Raw genomic sequence first — 20,507 nt, 5'->3', positions numbered from 1 at the left:
GTGCTCCGCCAACGTTGATGTGTATCCGCCTGTAAACGAACAGTAGAAGAAGAAGAGCAGCGGTGTTGTCATGATGTCGCTGTTGTTGTTGTTGTTGTTGTTGTTGTTGTTGTTGTTGTTGTGTTGTTGAGGAAACCAGCGGATAAAAATGTGCTTTTAATTTCTTTTTGAACTTTTTACCAACCGGAAGCGCCCACATGAGCCGCCCGGAGACAGACAGCAGCTAACGTTAGCTTAGCTCCGCGGCTAACCGGCGGCTAACCGGCGGCTAGCTCCTCTGTTAGCCAGCTAGCTGGCTCCGCCGGCTGACATTAGGTTAGTATATTTAAATCTGCTATTAGCAAAAGCTCAATGAGCTAATTCTGTATAAACAGTGAACTGACACATGATTTAAGTCGGTGTGCTTTAGCTGAGTGCAGCTAAAGCTGCTAGCAGCGTACCTTCAGCGCGATGTCCCTTAAGAATTACTGCACTTTAAACTTTCACTGCTCAAATAAAAAGCACAGTAACCGATAGGATGTAAGTCATTACTTTTTATTAATTAGTACAGTGTTCTAGTAAATTCGGCTCACACTTAAAAAAACAACTTTAAATTACACTGCCAAAATACCTGTTTTTATTCATGGTTCCTCACACCCAGCTGACATATTGCAGTGAGTGAACTGAAGAGAAAAAGACTAATATTCAACTTAGTTTACGTGAAGTGTTTGTTTCAGGTTTATTTCAGCTCCAACTTGAATTAAATAAAAACTCCTGATAGTTCTGAAATATTAGGCTCATGTGTTATAAGATAGAACAGTGCACTGAAAAACCTCATGTTTTTGAATGGAGTTTGGTTGGTGATCTCCACATAAACCAGTAGTTTCATATATTTCCAGTTAAGTGACTGGTTGGTTTAATAGCTCGAATAAGGTTAAATTCCTGAGCCCTTGAGCTAATCACTTAAACTGTTTTCCATTCAGAACCTCATTTACAAAATGTCTGATTTAAACAATGACCTTTATTTTGAGGACAGAAAACAGATTTATATTATTTTGTTGTTTTTCTTTCTTAAATTCTCAATGTTTGTTATGGAGTTCTGCTCTACTTGTAGTGAAGCGTTTCCTATGTAAAGATAAGTCTTAACAAATGTAGCATGATCAGTTTAATTCAATTAAATCAACCATTTTAACATTTTATCTAAATGTGCTTCTTCTGTAGATTTATGTGTTTAAACGGTGTAATAAAACATTATTTAATTACTCTGAAATGTCACCTGCTGTAGCTGCTGTTATTTAAAATCAAACTCTGACTTTGCTGTTGGTACATTTTGTGTGTAAAAACCTCTGTTTTTGTAATGGAGTTTGGTATGGAAACCTCCCTATGTGGTGTGATGTTCAGACAGCAGCCAGATGGGACAGTTGCTGTAGTTTTGTGTGTTTTTTGTTAGAGGTTTGGTTTGACTTTGTTTGTTCTTTTTGTCGTCAGCATGGCGTCTCCGTTTAAAATCCCCAAGAAGAAACAGCCCGCAGGTTCTGACTCGGCCCACATGCACATGCAGTCGCCCCTGTCTCGCCTCCAGAGCGCCGCCCCAGAACTTAAGGTGGTATTACTCTTCTTTTAGCGTTTCTAAAGGTGGAATGTTTTATCTGTTAATTCATTTCAAGTGTCATGACAGTGTCAGCTTGTTTAAGGTGGTCTATCTTCTTTAAGGTGGTATTACCGCTCTGTTGAGACTTTTGAGTCTTGTTTTGTCTCAACAGAGCTATGGGGGTCAGTCCAGCAGAGGCAGCGCCGACAGGATGCATGCTGGGAGCTCATTTGGCTCCTCAACAAACAGACAGAGGTTTGTAAGGCGCCCCCTACAGGCTGCGGTCTTCATTACAACATGAGTCTGAACCTGATTTCTTTGACTTCCGTTCTAAGCGAGCCTCTCTTCAGGGACGTGGTCAAAACGCTGCTGGGACTCAACAGCCCGAACCGAGGGGCGTCCACAGCCAATCACAGAGCAGCTGGAGGCTGGAGCCGCCAACCACAGCCGGGGGAGAGAGCGCAGTCGTCCTCGGCCTGTTTCTCAAACGGGTGAGTTCACAGAAGGTTTCTGGTTCTGATTCACGGCCGCTCGAGGCTCTCGGGTCCTGGTTTAGACCCGGTATTAACGCGTCCCAGTTTAGACCCGGTATTAACGCATCCCAGTTTAGACCCGGTATTAACGGGTCCCGGTTAAGACCCGGTATTAACGGGTCCTGGGTGATCCAGCTCTGAGTACAGGTCTCAGACCACATCCATGTGTTTCATGTCACCAGACTCCCTTGAAAAACCTCACAATCTTTGTTGTTTGTTGAGTGAGAAGAAACTTTACAAACAATGCCTGCAACAGATTCTTCAGCATTTTAACCTTCTTGTAAATTCAGCACATTAAACATTAACTTAATTTATGGCTGGTTTGTCCAAGCGAAGGCAGGAGAGACGCACACTTCCTGGTGAACATTTCATTATAGCTGTGATAATATAAATCACATTAGAAATTATTTATTCTGTCTAGTTAAGTAAAGTCTCAAACTTCTTATCGTTGCTGTTCCCATTTAAACAGCAGGGGGCGCTGTCTACTTATGGCTGTGTGAAGGCTCAAAGACATCAGAAAGAACACGGTTTATATATTATTATACAGAAAACTTTTTCCATTATTCCAATCTAATGTACATGCTCATATTATCCAGTGACCTGACTTTATCACCTCCCCCAGCAGGGGGCGCTAACGTCCTTCCACAGCAGACACACTGACTACAGTTTATCTCCACTGTTATTGTTATTGATCAATAGAATATGAAATATACCGAAAATGATAGAAAATGTGTTATTATTCTAAATATTGATATCAGTCCATCACTGGCTGGGAAACAACTTTGCATGAGAGATAAGAAATGAATTAAGAAATGAATTAAGAGCTTGTTTATTATTAAAGAAGTGACAGATACTCAAAATAAAGTACAGTGGAACATACATGAGCAAGAAAATGGGTCTAAATAAAGTTAGATTCAGTCAAATTAAGGAGAAAAGAAGTGAGAAATCTCCTCTTAGTGGCACTTAATTATTATTTATTATCTGTTATTGTGTTGAAATCACCCACAAACGGTTAAACTGAGCTTTCTGTTCCCCGTTTCATCCACCAGATGGCGCCCTAAGAGAGCATCAGACCGACTGCTGCAGCCTGAAGTGACCTCACAGCCTCCGTCTCCACCACAGAAGAAGAAAAGCGACGGTAAGCTTCGTTCACACAATCAGAATCATTGATCAGGTGATGGTCGACACTGATCGATTGTATTGATTTTTCCTCAGTTTGCGACGGTTCGTTCCTGCCGGCCAAAAGTATCTCTGTGCGGTCGCCGGACTCTCTGGCGGCGCTGCGAGGCGAGGAGCATGCTGGGAGAGCGTGGAGGAGGGGCGAGGACGCCGCTGAGGGGAAGGTAAAGGTCAAAGGTCATGAGTTCTCAGTGGGTGTTTTCTATGGTTAGCTGCTGTTACAGGGCGGAGGTCTGATAATAAAGTCAGTGTGAGGAAAAAGTGTGAATGTTGTTTTATGGATAAGATGATTTTAAGTGAAAGAAATGTGAAATATCTGATCTAAACAATCCTTTTCTGTTTAAAGCGAGAAACTAAATGACAACATGTTTAATTCCTTCAGAGCGACGGAGGAAACGCTGCTGACTCTCTCTCAGGTTCAGATCAGACGTCAGAAGACGACTTTGTGTCTCCGCCCAGAGCCAGAAACAAACCCCCTGCAGATAAATCTCCTTCCAGAGGCGCCCGCAGACCCTGCGTCTCCTCGGCGACCACGCCCGACAGGAGGCGGAGTCTCGACAGGACGGCGTGGCTCGCCGCCAGCAGCAACCTGCGAGACGATGTGAGGGAGAAAGAGAGACAGAAGTGGAGGGAGTTCAAAGAGAAGACGACGTCCAAGAGATCAGCCGTCCTGCAGCTCCGACTGAGGAACCCCAAACCGACTCCGACAGAACCCAGTGAGTACGACGCAGAGGTCAATACTCAATAGCATCTAGTCACATGATTAAATTAAAGTTATTGATCAGTGTATTGATCAGTGAACTGGTTGTAGTGTAGCTTTGTTCCTCTGCTGCCTGTGGACTGATCTCTATGTGTCTCTATGTAGGATGAGGGTCAAAGGTTGTGACCTTTATGCTCCCGAGTGCCAACAGTGGGCAACACAGAGTCCACAACACAGAGTCCACAACACAGAGTCCACAACACAGAGTCCACAACACAGAGTCCACAACACAGAGTCCACAACACAGAGTCCACAACACAGAGTCCACAACACAGAGTCCACAACACAGAGTCCCCAACACAGAGTCCACCACACAGAGTCCACCACACAGAGTCCACCACACAGAGTCCACCACACAGAGTCCACCACACAGAGTCCACCACACAGAGTCCACCACACAGAGTCCAAAGTCAAAGCTAACATTAATGCTAAGCTAGTGGAACATATTGTCTGGTTGTGCTGTTAGCTCGATAACGTTAGCTTGATTGCTAACTAATATTATCGTTAGCAAACTACTATCTGAGTGGATATCAGAGAACGTCTAATAATGAGAGAACTTCCACTCTCAGTAAACTTCCGGGTTCTGAACTGTTGCAGTTCCCCTCTGGCTCCATGTGAGGGCGCTCACAGGATGAGTGCAGAATGAATGGAGCTCTATGGAGCTATACCCTCACAATCCTCTTCTCTCAGGATATCATTGTTTGTCTAGTAATTTGAATGTTGCATTCGAAAGGGGACGCAAAGAAATGACACATTGCTGGGTGTTAGATTGTTTAGAGTCACTTATTTTCTTTAAAAAGTCTTTTAAAATGTCAGTGACGTCACACACATCGTACGGCCAGAGATACCGCTTTACAGCGAGCCTCGAGTCTCTTTGTGCTTCGACGACACAGACGTAACGATCGGCAGATAAAAGTACAAGCAACACAAAAAAGTTTCTGTGTTCAAAAAAAGAACTTGGGCAAAAAAATCTGCCTTAACATTGTGGTCCTGGTTCGGATGCCACGATGCCATCAAGCAGGATCTCTGGTCGTAATCAGTCCTTCACTGACCAATCAGCGTTCATTAGCAGAATGCTAGCGCGTTATGGGCAACAACAACTCGTCCTGTAAGAAATCTAAAGGACATCAGAACTCGTTCATTCAGCTTTCGACCTATAACCCATGTTGAACTTTAAAAACTACAATCACATCTGAGATCTCTCAACCACAATCAGGTGAAAGAGACAAACGTAGCCGTCTAGCTCCATCTGCTCCCATTCATTCTGCACTGATGGGAGAGCGCCCCCAGTGGACCTCTGCTGGAACTGCAACCAGTGTTTGGTACAATGGGACCTTATAGGGAGAGGCCAGGCTCTCCGTAGACGGGCTCTGGTGGATATGTTAGTTGGCTAACGTTAGCTTCCCCAGCTATCCATGATACTAACTTATGTATTCTGACAAACGGTGTTGATTTTAGCCAACAATAGCTGACTGCAGTTCACTGAACGGCCACTGGTGGCGCTGTTCACAACAGTTTAACGACATTTTGACAGATATTGATTGAGTTTATTGATGATCTTTCAGTTGTGCTGTCGAGTGAAGAGGAAGAGGAGGATGATGGAGATGGAGGGATGTTGCAGAGCAGCAGCCGGGTGGAGGATGAGCAGGTACACGTAGGAGACACACCTGAGACAGACCTCTACACCTGAGACAGACCTCTACACCTGAGACAGACCTCTACACCTGAGACAGACCTTAACACCTGAGACAGACCTCAACACCTGAGACAGACCTCAACACCTGAGACAGACCTCAACACCTGAGACAGACCTCAACACCTGAGACAGACCTCTAACACCTGAGACAGACCTTAACACCTGAGACAGACCTCTACACCTGAGACAGACCTCTACACCTGAGACAGACCTCAACACCTGAGACAGACCTTAACACCTGAGACAGACCTCTAACACCTGAGACAGACCTCAACACCTGAGACAGACCTTAACACCTGAGACAGACCTTAACACCTGAGACAGACCTTAACACCTGAGACAGACCTTAACACCTGAGACAGACCTCAACAGAGCAGAGTTATCCTGAAGTATCTGATTGTCTGTAAGGAATGTGGTAATAACAGAGTCTAATCTGGGAAACAGAAACCCAGATTAGACTTCGAGCAGCCAGGTCCTTCCTCACAGAAACACTGGGGCAGTGAAATCCCTCCGACAGCCCTACGTGACTCATGTTCAATGACAGCAGGCTTTAATTTAGTCCACCTGCAGCTGTTCTGGTGCCAGAGGCGATGTGGAGAAAGCTGCTTTGTACCACAAAACCTTCATCTGGTGGACTCGCGTAGTCTCCTGGCACATCGCTTTAATGTGCTTTTAAAACCACCTGTTCACTGCGTTTCAGTGGAATCGCTGCATCTTTCTTGGAACTTTATTTCATCTGTTTCACAGAGGAAACGTTGACAATCCTCGACCTAGAGTTTAACTAAACAACATAATGTGGGAACAAGATATCTATAAATGTAAATAAGATCATTTTTGGGAACAAGATCGTATTTTTTACGCACAGAAAACAAATATATGTGAACAAGAACAAGATATCAGTAAATATATATATATATTATAATAACTGGATATAACAAACTGTTGATAAATGTGAAGAAGATATCAACCCAGGGCTCCAGACTAACTTTTTGCATTGGTTGCACTGGTGCAACTACATTTTTTTTTTAGGTGCACCAGCACAAAATGTAGGTGCACCCAAATTTTTCATTGCGTCGCCTTTAACGCCATAAGGTCACCTTTTTATTTTTCTCAATAATTTCCATATAATGTGAATGATTTTTAAACAAGGTGTCGAGAAATTCTTGTCTTTATTTGAAGCACAATTATATATAAAAAGAAAAATAAAGTGTTTAAAGTGCTTCACTGAGCTGAAATTGAACATTTCAAATTAAAACACTAAGCAAAATAAAACATTTCCAAATAAAAGTGCTTGTGCTTAAATTGCTTCACTGAGCTGAAATTGAACATTTAAACTCAAACATTTCAAGTAAAATAATTATTAATGATAATAATAATGATTACTACTACCTGCTGCTGAATTGCAGCTGGGAGAGGGATCACTTTCTCTACACACACTTGTCACAGCATATCCTGTGTTTTTTAGACATGTTATGTTTTTTTAAAGTCGGTTGTCTCCTCTGGTTCCGAGTCGGATGCTGTCGCCGAAGGACCGGGGCTTGGTATCTCACCAGGGACCAAGGGCTCCGTGTCTTGACGGGATGGACTCTCAGTAGTGGGGATGGATGGGACTATAGAAGTAGGGCTGGTTGTAGGCTTGGTTTTCTTAATGAAAAAACTTTAAATATTTCTGCCTCTCTTCATTTTCCCTCGTTTTGTCGTGTTTATTTTATTTTTCCGTTTCAGGTCGTCAGCTATTCTGGCGCTCAGGTCGCGCGCAATTTTTAAACACACGCAACTTAGCACGGTGAACAGGACCACAGCCAATCAGAGGCAAAGACCCACCCGAGCTCTGTCTCTTATTGGTTTAGAACACGATATGATCCTACCATGAGTGTGTGAGTTCGCTCACAGGAGAACACAGAGAGATGATGCGCTTGCGAAATAAATTGTGTTGTGATTTCACCCGGGCAGCGTCAGGTGCACCAGTGCGATCTAGAAAAATTATTAGTCGCACTCTTAAAAATTTTGGTCGCCCTATGGAGGCCTGTATCGACCCCATATTTTGGGGGCTTTTTGCCTTTATTGGAGAGGACAGCTGAAGATTGAAAGGGAAGAGGGAAGAAGGGGGGGTAACATGCAGCAAAGGGCCGCAGGCCAGATTTGAACCCGTGGCCGCTGGTGCACAGGACGCCGGGGTAACGGTCATCTTGTGTGGTTGAGATAATAATTTATTAACGCAATAATTATCTTGGTAATTTCTGATCGTAATAAGGTTTCTGGTGATTCCCATCTTATGTGAAACTGGTCCCTCTGGTGTGTTCCCAGTCCAGCCCGGTGGGGCCCAGAGGACTGACCCAGTTTTGGTCTCTGTTGCATGTTTGAGGTTGAAGTGAGTCATGTAGTTTGTTTGTGGGTTTGCAGGCCTGTAAACAATCGTCAGAGCCTCTAAAGCAGATCCAGATTGGACCTGAACGGACTGCTGAGTGTTTGTTGGTGTGTTTACTGACGCCGATCTACAAACCAGCTGCAAGTCTTAATAAAAAGATCTTTTTGTCCCTTCACAGGGGAAGTGTTTCTTTATTAAAGCTTAATGTGACCCACATATCTGCTTGTTGACCAAAGACAGTCCTCAAACAATCCGCTTTCAAGAATCTTCTTCTTTTTACTAGTTATTGTGTCAGATGGGGTTTTTATTGACCAGATTTGTTTTATTTTTGTTTACCCCGTTGGCTGTTTGATATCCGACATTTCTTTAGCTTATTTAGAACATTTTTCTCTTTTTGTCCCGATGAAAGCCAGAAATCTCAACTAATGCGGAACAGATGTTCGCTGTGAACATCGCAGAGGAGACGCTTTACTTTCCCCAGCGCCACCACGTGGTTTCTCCAGGGTCTGCCAAATCTCCCCTCTACCAGCGGGGCAAGAATGAGTGAATGTGAACAAGATATCAGTGAATGTGAACGAGATATCGGTGAATGTGAACGAGATATCGGTGAATGTGAACAAGATATCGGTGAATGTGAACAAGATATCGGTGAATGTGAACGAGATATCGGTGAATGTGAACAAGATATCAGTGAGTGTGAACAAGATATAAAACATTAGATTTTACGCCTTTTTTTAAAAATATGACTTTATTTCAGAGTCAATTTAAAATACTTTTATATTTCTATATATATGATTCAATGTGTTATCTGTGTACCTGTGTGTTGTCTGACAGGGTGAACAGGCTCGTTCTTCTAAAGGTGAAACAGACGACTACAAGGCGCCGCCACCTTCGTTCATGCAGCTGGAGTTCGTCTCGCTTCATGCTGGCCTGACGCACGCCGACGCCAAGGGGGAGATGATGGTGAGTACGGCTGAATCTGAGCACATTTACTCTCCTGATGCAGGTTCACAACATCCAGCAGCTTCTAAGATCCAGTTGAGACTCACTATGGTGTGTTTGAGAATATACCTTCTCATAAAATGACTGAAATATAATGAATAACTATAATGTAACAAGGATATCGGAGAGAATAACAAGTGCTTCCTCAGTGTAAACACTCCCACTGGTGTGTTTGCTGTCAAGTGGCTGATGTTGGACGTTTAACTTCAACACTTTCTGCTAGTTTCTCTTTTTCCATGTCCTGTTCCAACACACACACACACACACACACACACACACACACACACACACACACACACACACACACAGAAATAATTGGTGTACTGCGAGCACTTTGGAAAACACATGTGAATTATTAAAACAGCACAGCAACAGAAACTAATTACAGGCCAATCGAATATATGTGTGTGCGCGCGTGTGTGTGCGCGGGTGTGTGTGTGCGTGTGTGTGTGTGTGTGTGTGTATTATAGAAAAATACAAACAGAAAAATGAGCAACAGTGCGGCTCTGAATTCATTTTGGCATTTAAAACACCAAACTGTCATCGCGGCAACAGTGGAGGTGGCGAAGTGGGCAGCGAGTCAAGTATTCGGTGCAACAGCTCGGTTTGTTGTGGTGTCCAGGGGGGGGGGAAGACCCGTAAACCGTTAACATTTCAGACTTTAATGAGCAATTAAGACGACGTTTGGGAATGATCGGGTTCAATTAGAGCGCCGTAAAAACACGGGAGGTCAGGAGAGTAGGAGGTTAGTGGGTCAGCATGTCAGCCAACCACACGCAGAGAATCTGACTACAAACAGGAAGACGTTCATCTTTGTTTTTATGCTTTTCATCACTTAAGGAATCGTTCCTGAGCGTTAAAATTATCCACTCGGCCCATAGGGAAGATTTAAAACGTATTTCACAAGGAACAAGTTAATATTATTATTATATTATGAAACGTATTAATAAATGATCTGGCATCCTTCTGCTGCTGTTTCCATCTTTCTCTTTTGTCTGTCTAGATCACTGAGAATGGAATCACGATTCCTCTGAAAGGTAACAAAATATTTCTTCTGTTTTTAATCTCGATTCTTCTGGATTTCACAAAATCATTTCATTACACATCAGTTTAATAACTCAGTTTTTTACATTAGATCTTTGATAAAGTTTGAGTTTTATGACTTTGTTCTTGTAATATAGTTTTTCTCTGAATATCAGTTCAATTCTTAAAATATTATGACAAACTTTAAAAGCTTATTTCAGTGTTTTTTTTTGTAAAATAACTTTTTCTTAAAATATTTCACATTAATTATTTTGAAGTTGTTTCATTAAATTGGATCTAATCTAGATCACATCGAGTCCAATACGTAAACTGTCTGTCTGTTAGGAGCGGAGGAGGGGGAGGTCACCGTGGTGGCGTCTCAGGTTCGTGGTTACGGTGTTTGGGACGGGGGCGTGGCTCAGGACGGGGCTCTGTTGGCTGGTTGGAAAGGTCCCGCCCCCTCGCTGCTCTTCCTGTGGGTGAGTGACGCTCAGGCCAACCTGCTGCAGATGGAGCTGTCCGCCATCCAGACCTCCAGCAGCACTTCAGGTAATCAGATTACTTACTAACACTAGACTGAACGCTGTAAAATAACTGACAATCATATTTAGAATAACGTTACTATCTGCAATGTTCCTATATTATATTTGGACCGTTAGCTCCATGCTAATAACTAGCTCGCCGTTTACAAATCAGCCATCAGCCAACACCACGAAGCAACCAACACCAGACCCACAATGCAACACCAAGATACAGCCAGCCGGACAACCTTAGCTTAGCTTACAGTTAGCTAGCTGGATGCCCCTAGCTAGCTAGTTAGCAAACAAGCTAACGTTATCCTGCTAACAGCACAATCAGACAATATGTTCCACTAGCTTAGCATTAATGTTAGCTTTGACTTTGGACTCTGTGTTGGACTCTGTGTTGTGGACTCTGTGTTGGACTCTGTGTTGGACTCTGTGGTGGACTCTGTGTTGTGGACTCTGTGTTGTGGACTCTGTGTTGTGGACTCTGTGTTGTGGACTCTGTGTTGTGGATTGTGTGGACTCTGTGTTGGACTCTGTGTTGTGGACTCTGTGTTGTGGACTCTGTGTTGTGGACTCTGTGTTGGACTCTGTGTTGTGGACTCTGTGTTGGTGTGTTGGACTCTGTGTTGGACTCTGTGTTGGACTCTGTGTTGGACTCTGTGTTGGACTCTGTGTTGTGGACTCTGTGTTGTGGACTCTGTGTTGGGCTGTGTTGGACTCTGTGTTGTGGACTCTTGTGGTGGACTCTGTGTTTGGACTCTGTGTTGGACTCTGTGTTGTGGACTCTGTGTTGTGGACTCTGTGTTGTGGACTCTGTGTTGTGGACTCTGTGTTGGACTCTGTGTTGGACTCTGTGTTGTGGACTCTGTGTTGTGGACTCTGTGTTGTGGACTCTGTGTTGGACTCTGTGTTGTGGACTCTGTGTTGTGGACTCTGTGTTGTGGACTCTGTGTTGGACTCTGTGTTGTGGACTCTGTGTTGTTGGACTCTGTGTTGTGGACTCTGTGTTGGACTCTGTGTTGTGGACTCTGTGTTGTGGACTCTGTGTTGGACTCTGTGTTGGACTCTGTGTTGGACTCTGTGTTGTGGACTCTGTGTTGGACTCTGTGTTGTGGACTCTGTGTTGGTCTCTGTGTTGTGGACTCTGTGTTGTGGACTCTGTGTTGTGGACTCTGTGTTGGACTCTGTGTTGTGGACTCTGTGTTGGACTCTGTGTTGGACTCTGTGTTGGACTCTGTGTTGGACTCTGTGTTGTGGACTCTGTGTTGTGGACTCTGTGTTGTGGACTCTGTGTTGGACTCTGTGTTGGACTCTGTGTTGGACTCTGTGTTGTGGACTCTGTGTTGGTCTCTGTGTTGTGGACTCTGTGTTGCCCACTGTTGGTACTCGGGAGCATAAAGGTCACAACCTTTGACCCTCATCCTACATAGAGACACATAGAGATCAGTCCACAGGCAGCAGAGGAACAAAGCTCCACTACAACCAGTTCACTCTCTGCTCACACACACTGATTATACAGAGAAATCACCCCTACAGTCATGAACACACACATTAAGAGCAAGCTGTTGTCCTGCACACACTGAGGTATAAACAGTATTATGTTGGCACAGTTAGAAAAACTTGATGTAGTTTCCATCATCACAGTTTCCACCCAGAGAGCAGTAGAAACACAGCGAGCTCTCACTCTGACGCTGTTTCCTTGAACTGTAAAAGTCGTCTGAGACCACAACGGAGTGAAATAAGAGCGTCATTGAACTCCAGCCTGTAGAGAGCCCTCTGTCTCACAGACAATCTCTGCTGCAGGATTTTCTCAATGAAAGCTTCACTGGAGCTCCGAGGCTTCATGGAAAATTAACTTTTGACAACCTGTGCAGCACTGGGCAGGAACCAAACAGCCAATCAGGAGGCTTCTCTTCAGCCAGCCACCAATCACAGGACAGCTGGAGCGCAGTGTGTGTTCGAACGGGGAAAACACTGATCGCTGCCAAAGTCCTGAACGAATACTCACCATGTTTCTGTCAGCCAGAGACTGGACCAGTGTACGGCCAGACTGGGTGAACTGGACCAGTGTACGGCCAGACTGGGTGAACTGGACCAGTGTATGGCCAGAGATTGGACCAGTATACGGCCAGAGACTGGACCAGTGTACGCAGGGGCGCCACCAGGAATTTTGGGCCCCATGACAAAAAAATCTAATTGGGCCCCCGCGCAGCTGTTGTCACCACATCTCTAGGACCTAACTGTCCCATCAAAAAAGGCTTGCAACTGTCTTGCTTCTTGTAGTTCAATACGAGTACTAGAACAATATTTACTGCTGGTGAGTTGTACATGCATGCAAGTCTGCATACAGTGTGCAGTTCACTATCTGATGCAAGATTAAAAGCAACCATAAAATGCATACTCACTGTTTCCAACTGTCCAGCATCCAGTACAGACAGTAGGTTGTTGTTTTTTTATTTGATTTCATAATGATCATTATGGAAGAAAATAATTGTTATTAATGTGTTGGAATTTCTGTCATTAATAAATATTTCATTTTCTTTTTTGTAATGGTAAAAAGAGCAAGAGAGAAATCCCCACAGACTCCCTGCAATGATGCTAACTGGCCTGTCATTGAACACAACGTTGCTCAGCTTCTTCACTGGGACAGGGAGGGGTACAGTGATGGGGGGGGGGGGGGAGGGGGGGGGGGGGGGGGGGGTGATGGGGGGACAGGGAGGGTACAGTGATGGGGGGACAGGGAGGGGTACAGTGATGGAGGGACTGGGAGGGGTACAGTGATGGGGGGACAGGGAGGGGTACAGTGATGGGGGGACAGGGAGGGGTACAGTGATGGGGGGACAGGGAGGGGTACAGTGATGGGGGGACTGGGAGGGGTACAGTGATGGGGGGACAGGGAGGGGTACAGTGATGGGGGGACAGGGAGGGGTACAGTGATGGGGGGGACAGGGAGGGGTACAGTGATGGGGGACTGGGGGGGTACAGTGTGGGGGGACTGGGTACGTGTGGGGGACAGGGGTACGGATGGGGGGACGGGGTACGTGATGGGGGACTGGGAGGTCAGTGTGGGGAGACGGGGGGGTGTGATGGGGGACAGAGGGGAACGTTGGGGACAGGAGGGGTACGTGATGGGGACAGGGAGGGTACGGATGGGGGGTCAGTGATGGGGGACTGGGAGGGGTACAGTGATGGGGGGACAGGGAGGGGTACAGTGATGGGGGGACTGGGAGGGGTACAGTGATGGGGGGACTGGGTGCTGCTGACTCATCTGTTGTTAAGTCTGCTAAAAGGGACAGGGACAATGATTTAATATGAATATGTTGCTAAACGTTTCCCTGAACTGATTAATGGTGATTAAATGTAGGCTGACACTAGTCTGTAGCTGTATCTTATTTCCCTATGGACATTAAGCCAACAGGTTAATACCACTCACAGACTATAGGCTCCTTTCTTGGTGAAACACTGGGTTACATCCTTTCCTTTGTCTTTCCTCTCTCTCTTTTCTCTCTTTCCTTTTTTGAAAACCAGATGTTGATTTACTAGTAAACACTGTGATCACTGTAGTTCTGGCTCATCTACTGACTGCAACTAAACACCGTCACTGATAAGTGCACTAAGGCAGGACCAAACCATTTCATGCAGAGACTGGGGGGTGGTCGGTCAATATGGATGTTTAACTTTTACTGCCAAAAACAAGTAAAAACAAAGAGATCATTCATTTTATTATTATCTTTAAAATATATATACTGAATGATGATGGTTTAATAATTTTATTTTAGTTTTTACCTATTTTTTGGGGCCCCTGTCAGTCATGGACCCTTGAAATTGTCCTAACACAGTATATGGCCAGAGACTAGGTGAACTGGACTGATATGTTTAATACAAACTGGTAAAACTGGTCCAGTCTCTAACGTCTTCTTTGTTCTCCTGGTTCTTTAGGTCCATCATGCTCCTTCCTCCTGCTGGTGTTGAAGGGGCAGCTGCAGGAGCTCCAGGCCGCCCTTCTGGCCTCCATCCTGGACATGGAAGAGTACAGGAGGGGCTGCTCCTCCTCCTCCAGCAGACCCACCTCCCCTCTGGAGTGGACCGACGGGCTGCTGCTCCTCCACAGCTGTCCTCCTCCTCTGGACCAGCACCTCCTCGGATTGCTGGGACACTCCACGGTGAGACTCCTCATCCTCCCTCCTTTCCTTCCTTCATTCTGTGCCTCCTTCCCTCCTTTGCTTCCTTTGCTACACCGATGTGTCCTTTTTGTTGCCTCCTCCTCATTCGTCCTTTTTATGAGCCCGTTAGCTGATGGCGCCGGCGGCTCAGAGCTGATGAGGTGACTCCTAGAGGAGGAGTAAAACCCCCTCCATGAAAATGTACAAAAATAAACAGTTGTTAATCTGTTTCAGTAGAAATCGAGTCCGCTGAGAAACAACCAGAGAAACAAGATGTCCTCCGGTCTGCAGCAGCTTCCCACCAGGTAAAACCAACACAACCAGAACCAGAACCAGGATGACTGTAAACAACCAGCAGATAAAACAATAAAAGAGTTCACTAGAAGTCCTCTGACTGAGCCCTCCGTATGTGGCCTTCAGGTTGATCCAGTATCCGGCGGCGCCCTGCAAAGGCCGGATCACGGTGACGAAGGAGGACCTGGCTTGTCTGGGCGGCGGCGAGTTCCTCAATGACGTCATCATCGACTTCTACCTCAAGTCAGTCTGTCAGACGAGAATAATTAAATGATTTGTGCAAAAATACATTTTCACTTGCTAAACTCCAGAATGGGGTTTTTGGGATCCCCAGACCAGGGTTGGGGCGTCCTGAAAGAAATATGATCCCATAAAAACATGAGTTTTAACATTTTAATGCACTAATGGTGGTTATCATGCCAGATTTTAGGGGGCGCTGCAGCCCCACACGTCTGGAAAACCTAACTTTACTTCATGCAGACGACGTTCTTTTATTATTATCTGACCACTTGATCATTTCTGGGTATGAAGTCAGTTTTCAGAATTTATTTGAAACTCAAAGTGTCTTGTCCATGAAATATATTTATAGGGCCAGTCTGTATCCTGACTCGTCTCCTCCTCCTGCAGGTACCTCCTTCTGGAGGGAGTCGGTGGCCCCGTGGCTGAGCGCAGTCACGTCTTCAGCAGTTTCTTCTACAAACAGCTGAGCAGACGAAGAGCCGCCGGAGAGAACGATGCCCCGTCTGTCCCGTAAGAACACAACTCAGACAAAGCTGTGATGTTATTGACTCATTGATTGTTATAAAACATTCAGGGCTTGAACTCCTAATAAATATAGCTGCAAGTGACCGTAATGCACATCATTTCCTGTCATTGAGTTTCTAGATCATTCTAGCTCAGAAGAGGTTGATAACAAAACAATTATATGAATCCCAATGTTTCCAATAATTAAATGTCTTCTTTCTTTGTTTTTTCAGCGACCGCCACACAAGGCACCAGCGAGTAAAGACGTGGACTCGCCATGTCGACATTTTCACCAAAGACTTCCTGTTTGTGCCTGTTAATCAAGAGTAAGAGAGCGTTTGTGTGTAGTTGTGTAAAAGCTGGAGGTGGAAGTGAGCCTTTACCCTCTCTGACCGCCCATTAATAAAAAAAAACTCCTGACTCCAGGGTTCCACTCTGAGTCCCAGATTTAAAGACGCCAGTTTGGAGTTTTGACCTCTGTTGAGACGTTTGAATAAAAACCGTAATTCTACTTTAATTCAAGCACCTCATCACTGTGTGTACCTGCCAACTGGGTAACAGACCGACTGACTGGAGTCACCTCTGCCCAACCATTTCTGACTCTTCTCAATGACTTTTGCAGAGCTGCTTCTCTCTGCTCTTTTATTGTTTTACCCAAATCAGCAGAGCTTCACTCAGAAATACCTTCATCACTTCCTCCTGGATTATTGGTTGATCATTGAAGTTGCAGCTTTTCCTGTGATGAAATTTACAATCTATCAATATTCTGATCAATAGAATCCATAAAGTGTATTCTGTAGTAACTTTACATTGGGTCTCCTCAGCTGGCTCCGTGTCCGTTGTAGCTGCTGTCGACGAGTACAAAATCGTCTAAAGTCATGTAGTCTGAACTCGGCATTAGCGAACTAATTATACTTTTTTTTTTTTCAATCGCTGTTAATATACTGAACACTTCCTGCAGATGTTTCACATTAAAAGCCTTCCATCCCCCTTTTTCTGGAGGGCTTTCATAGTAAAAATCAGCCAGATGTAACTGAAACAGCACTAATGACACCATTAATGTGTATTTGTATTTTCTGTGTTCATAGAGCTCACTGGTACCTGGTGGTGGTCTGTTTCCCGGGTCTAGAGAAGGACCAGTACGAGGACTTTCAGAGCCCAACAGGTGAACTGCTGCTGTTTGTTTTCTGATTTACCTCCATAGAATAAAGTGTCTCTGGCAGCCTCCGTAATGCTACAGAGCCTCTGTAATCGTCACCAGACGTGTTGTTTAACATCCTTCAGGGAGACGTTTTTGGGTATTTGTGGCGCTGGCAGCATGTGGGAATTACACATCAATTCACACCAAAAAATTAAAGGATTACATGTTCCAGACATAAATATCTCCCTCTCTGAAGACACTAAGCTCCAACATTTGGTGTGAATTGTGTGACTTTTTATCCTTATTGTCTGTAAATAAGCTTACAAAGAAAGGAAAAACTGAATGGAAATGACATCTCGTAGAGAATCCATTGAATGCTCCAACAGTCTGATTTTTCTTTTTCAACTTATTTTCCCTTCAGATCGGTGCTTTCCTCTGAATACATCGTGTCTGTGTAAAAGCTCCCTCAATGAGCCTCTTCGTTGCTTTTAAGCACACCTTACTATAGGAGCAGTTTAGTTTGGTTAAAGGAGGTTAAAGCAGAGATTGTTTTGTTCTCAGGTGGATCAGAGCGAGCTGCAGGAAAACCATCCCTCAGTCTGAGATCACAGCAGCAACCGGTAAATGCAGACAGACTCTCTACTCTAAAATGGGTCTTTGGACAAGTTGTTTTCTATATAACATGAACATGTGTCTCTGTAGGAGTGCGTCCAGCGTGGCTGCTACAGGGACAGAGTGTTAAAGAGGTGAGTTGTCAGCAAAGAAACTGATCCTGCAAACTCAAAACTTTGGTTTTATTTTGATCCGATGTGTCTCAGGTCAGGTTGCTTAATATCTTTGTTTTTTCCAGGCCGTGTATACTCGTCATGGACTCGCTGAAGCTGTCGTACCACGAGAACGTCTGCAGACTCCTCAGAGAGTGAGTGTCAGTTCTGTAGCGGTCGCTTATAAAGACGGGTTTCTCTTAGAGAAGAAATCTGAATGATGCTGTTGTACAGTAATCAGTGAGGCCATAGATGTCTGTAACACATCGGCCCTCAGAAACACTTCACACTATACACTCTAGTATACGCCCCCGAGCGCAGGATGAATCATCAACTACTTTTATTGATCCTTAGGAAACTCTGAAATACCATTAAGAACACTAGAAAATACCTGAAACAGGACTTCCTGTCCCTGTTGGACAGATACTGGGGGACAGGAGACGTATAAAGACAGAGGAGATAAACACATTAATCTGACTTCATGGACACTTTCAGATTACAAACGCTGCTGATACGTAAATTCAAAGTGAAGTTCTTCTGATGCCTTCGCTGTGTTTAGCTACCTGCAGGTGGAGTGGGAGGTCCGGAGGGCGACGCCTCGTCGGTTCACGCCAGACAACATGATGAGCTCCAACTGCCGGGTTCCTCAGCAGGACAACAGCAGCGACTGTGGTCTCTACCTGCTGCAGTACGCCGAGAGCTTTCTGCAGGTATGCAACCACATCATAACATCATCCAAACACTACAGCCTCCGACTGCTGCAGAATAACAATACAACAATACAAATACACAGATTTCCTGCTGCAAACGGTGATTGTTTTTATGAGCAATTAAGCTTAAGTTTATTTTTAGGATTAATCAATTAACAATACAATCAAAATAATAGATTATTTGTTGATTGATTAATTGTTGCGACTCTGGTCAAATTATTGATATTACAACAAGACCTTTTTCACAGCAGCCATTTTATAATTAACATCTATATTTTTAAAGTCATTGTTTTCCGACTCACATATGCACAATGCGCTCCGGCTATCTTCGCTTTCTAACGTTTGCTGTGTTTGAATATTGGTGATTGCTGTATATTTATACTAACACTGTGGGTGACAAGAAACGGACGCAAAGATCGGACAACATTCGGTTCAAACAATAATTTTAGTGTATTTCATGATTTTGCAACGAAAATGCCACCTTGTGGTCGTTTGGTGCCAAATTCCAACGTCCTCCTCTCTGAATCGAGCTCTCTGATTGGCTCCTCAGAACCCGGTGGTGCACTTCAACCTCCCGTTGGGTTTGGACAACTGGTTTCCGCGGCAACTGGTGCGACAGAAACGCGAGGAGATCCGGAGTCTGATAATGAGGATGCACCGGAGTCAGAGCGACGAGAGCTGAAAGGACCAAACCCGCCGAGCCGTTAACTCACAGTGCAATAAATAATTTATACTGTTTCTACCTGGTTTTTACTTTAAATCTTAATAGAATAAAATTTCTTACAAAAATATTTAATTGTTTTTTTATTTGTGAATGTAAATTACTTCTTATCAATCCTGTTTATTTCTTCCCGTTTTATTTATTTTCATTTTTGGCTCTTATTTTGAAACCTGAACTGATTTATAAAGATTTCTGGACTCTGATTGTCGCTATAAAAAGATCTGACAATAAATGTTCAATTGTTTAGTTATTTGGTGTTTTTGTGCTTATTTATAAACTGCAAACATACAAAACTCACAAAACTTCTGCTGCTTTCTCTTTTATAAAGTAACCTTATTTGGCTCTTATTTTGAAACCCAAACTGACTTTAAACGAGATGTCAATTTGCATTAAAACCTCCTCCAATAAATATTGACTACGATAACGTCCTACATTCCCAGAGTTCCACAGTAGACCGTTTTTGCCAGATGACTCTTAATGTGAACAAACAACAAACAACGAGGACATTAAGAGCGACACATAGAGACGTTAACGTTCCTGCCGCATGGAGAGAAATCGACAGAAGACATAACGAGATGGTGAGGTCGTTAAAAGACGTAGATCTGAAATATCCGATATTTCAATGTGTGAATAAGTTTGCTCTCAGTGACTCGATTCATAATTCATACGACCTCTAGAGGGCGCCGCCACTGCCACGTTAACATGTTGCTGTATCTATGTATATATCTTCCATTTACCTCCTTCCCTCCTTTCTTATCATTCACTACTCTTCTTCTGTGGTGTGTGTGTGTGTGTGTGTGTGTGTGTGTGTGTGTGTGTGTGTGTGTGTGTGTGTGTGTGTGTGTGTGTGTGTGTGTGTGTTTGTCTTTTGTGGTTTAGTGGAGCGCCCCCCTGCTGAGGACCAATCAGCTTACAGCTCATTAATTGGATAAGAGTGGAGGGCTACAAGGCTGACGAGAACAACAAGCAAACAACACTGATTAAAACAGAACGCACAATCAGTAATCAATTATAACTGATATTGATCCTGATGCTATACAGCTGTAATCAGGAATAATGACATGAATTTCAAACCTGTTAATAAATGTCGGTGGAACCACATTAAGACCACATTATATACGGTTTAGTGTTTATTAAGGTTTATATGCTGCTTATTATTGATCAGCATTAATAAAGTCCACAGAAAAACAAACACATTTTATATCGGGACAAACTTTTCATTCATTTACAAGAGTTACATAGAATGTCATATATACCAGTCTGGACCCCGGTCTGGTCCCAGTCTGGGCCCTGGTCTGGCCTGGTGTGGTGC

General features: G+C 44.1%; 1 protein-coding gene and 1 long non-coding RNA gene across 7 annotated transcripts; one reads left to right on the top strand and one right to left on the bottom strand.

Annotated features, from left to right (window-relative positions):
• The first annotated feature begins 37 nt into the window (after positions 1-37).
• Positions 38-19,445, top strand: LOC127378724 (sentrin-specific protease 7). Of its 2 annotated transcripts, none has more exons than XM_051427938.1 (22): positions 38-315; positions 1,468-1,582; positions 1,743-1,825; positions 1,921-2,061; positions 3,153-3,241; positions 3,319-3,446; positions 3,665-3,998; positions 5,608-5,690; positions 8,941-9,069; positions 10,112-10,145; positions 10,477-10,680; positions 14,598-14,821; positions 15,059-15,126; positions 15,242-15,358; positions 15,743-15,865; positions 16,093-16,185; positions 16,948-17,024; positions 17,562-17,620; positions 17,703-17,746; positions 17,851-17,919; positions 18,324-18,474; positions 19,025-19,445. In XM_051427938.1, exons 2-22 carry the CDS (start codon positions 1,469-1,471, stop codon positions 19,154-19,156), a joined length of 2,496 nt encoding a protein of 831 aa, XP_051283898.1. In that variant the 5' UTR covers positions 38-315; position 1,468; the 3' UTR covers positions 19,157-19,445. The 2 variants fall into 2 exon arrangements, with proteins under 2 accessions (XP_051283898.1, XP_051283897.1); XM_051427937.1 differs by having other exon boundaries at positions 1,906-2,061.
• LOC127378725 (uncharacterized) lies at positions 5,706-6,115 on the bottom strand. 5 transcript variants are annotated; one of them, XR_007888149.1, is made up of 4 exons: positions 6,008-6,102; positions 5,893-5,968; positions 5,797-5,853; positions 5,712-5,758 (listed from the first exon to the last, which is right to left on the bottom strand). It is a non-coding gene; the product is annotated as an uncharacterized LOC127378725 (long non-coding RNA). The 5 variants fall into 5 exon arrangements; XR_007888148.1 differs by having other exon boundaries at positions 5,706-5,834; XR_007888150.1 differs by having other exon boundaries at positions 5,709-5,853; positions 5,893-5,949; positions 6,046-6,115.
• Positions 19,446-20,507: the final 1,062 nt, after the last annotated feature.

This window comes from Dicentrarchus labrax, unplaced genomic scaffold (genome assembly GCF_905237075.1).
Source record: "Dicentrarchus labrax unplaced genomic scaffold, dlabrax2021, whole genome shotgun sequence".
Classification (NCBI taxonomy): Eukaryota; Metazoa; Chordata; class Actinopteri; family Moronidae; genus Dicentrarchus; species Dicentrarchus labrax.
Note: the sequence above shows the minus strand (reverse complement) of the source record. Positions and strands in the feature narration are given on the sequence as shown.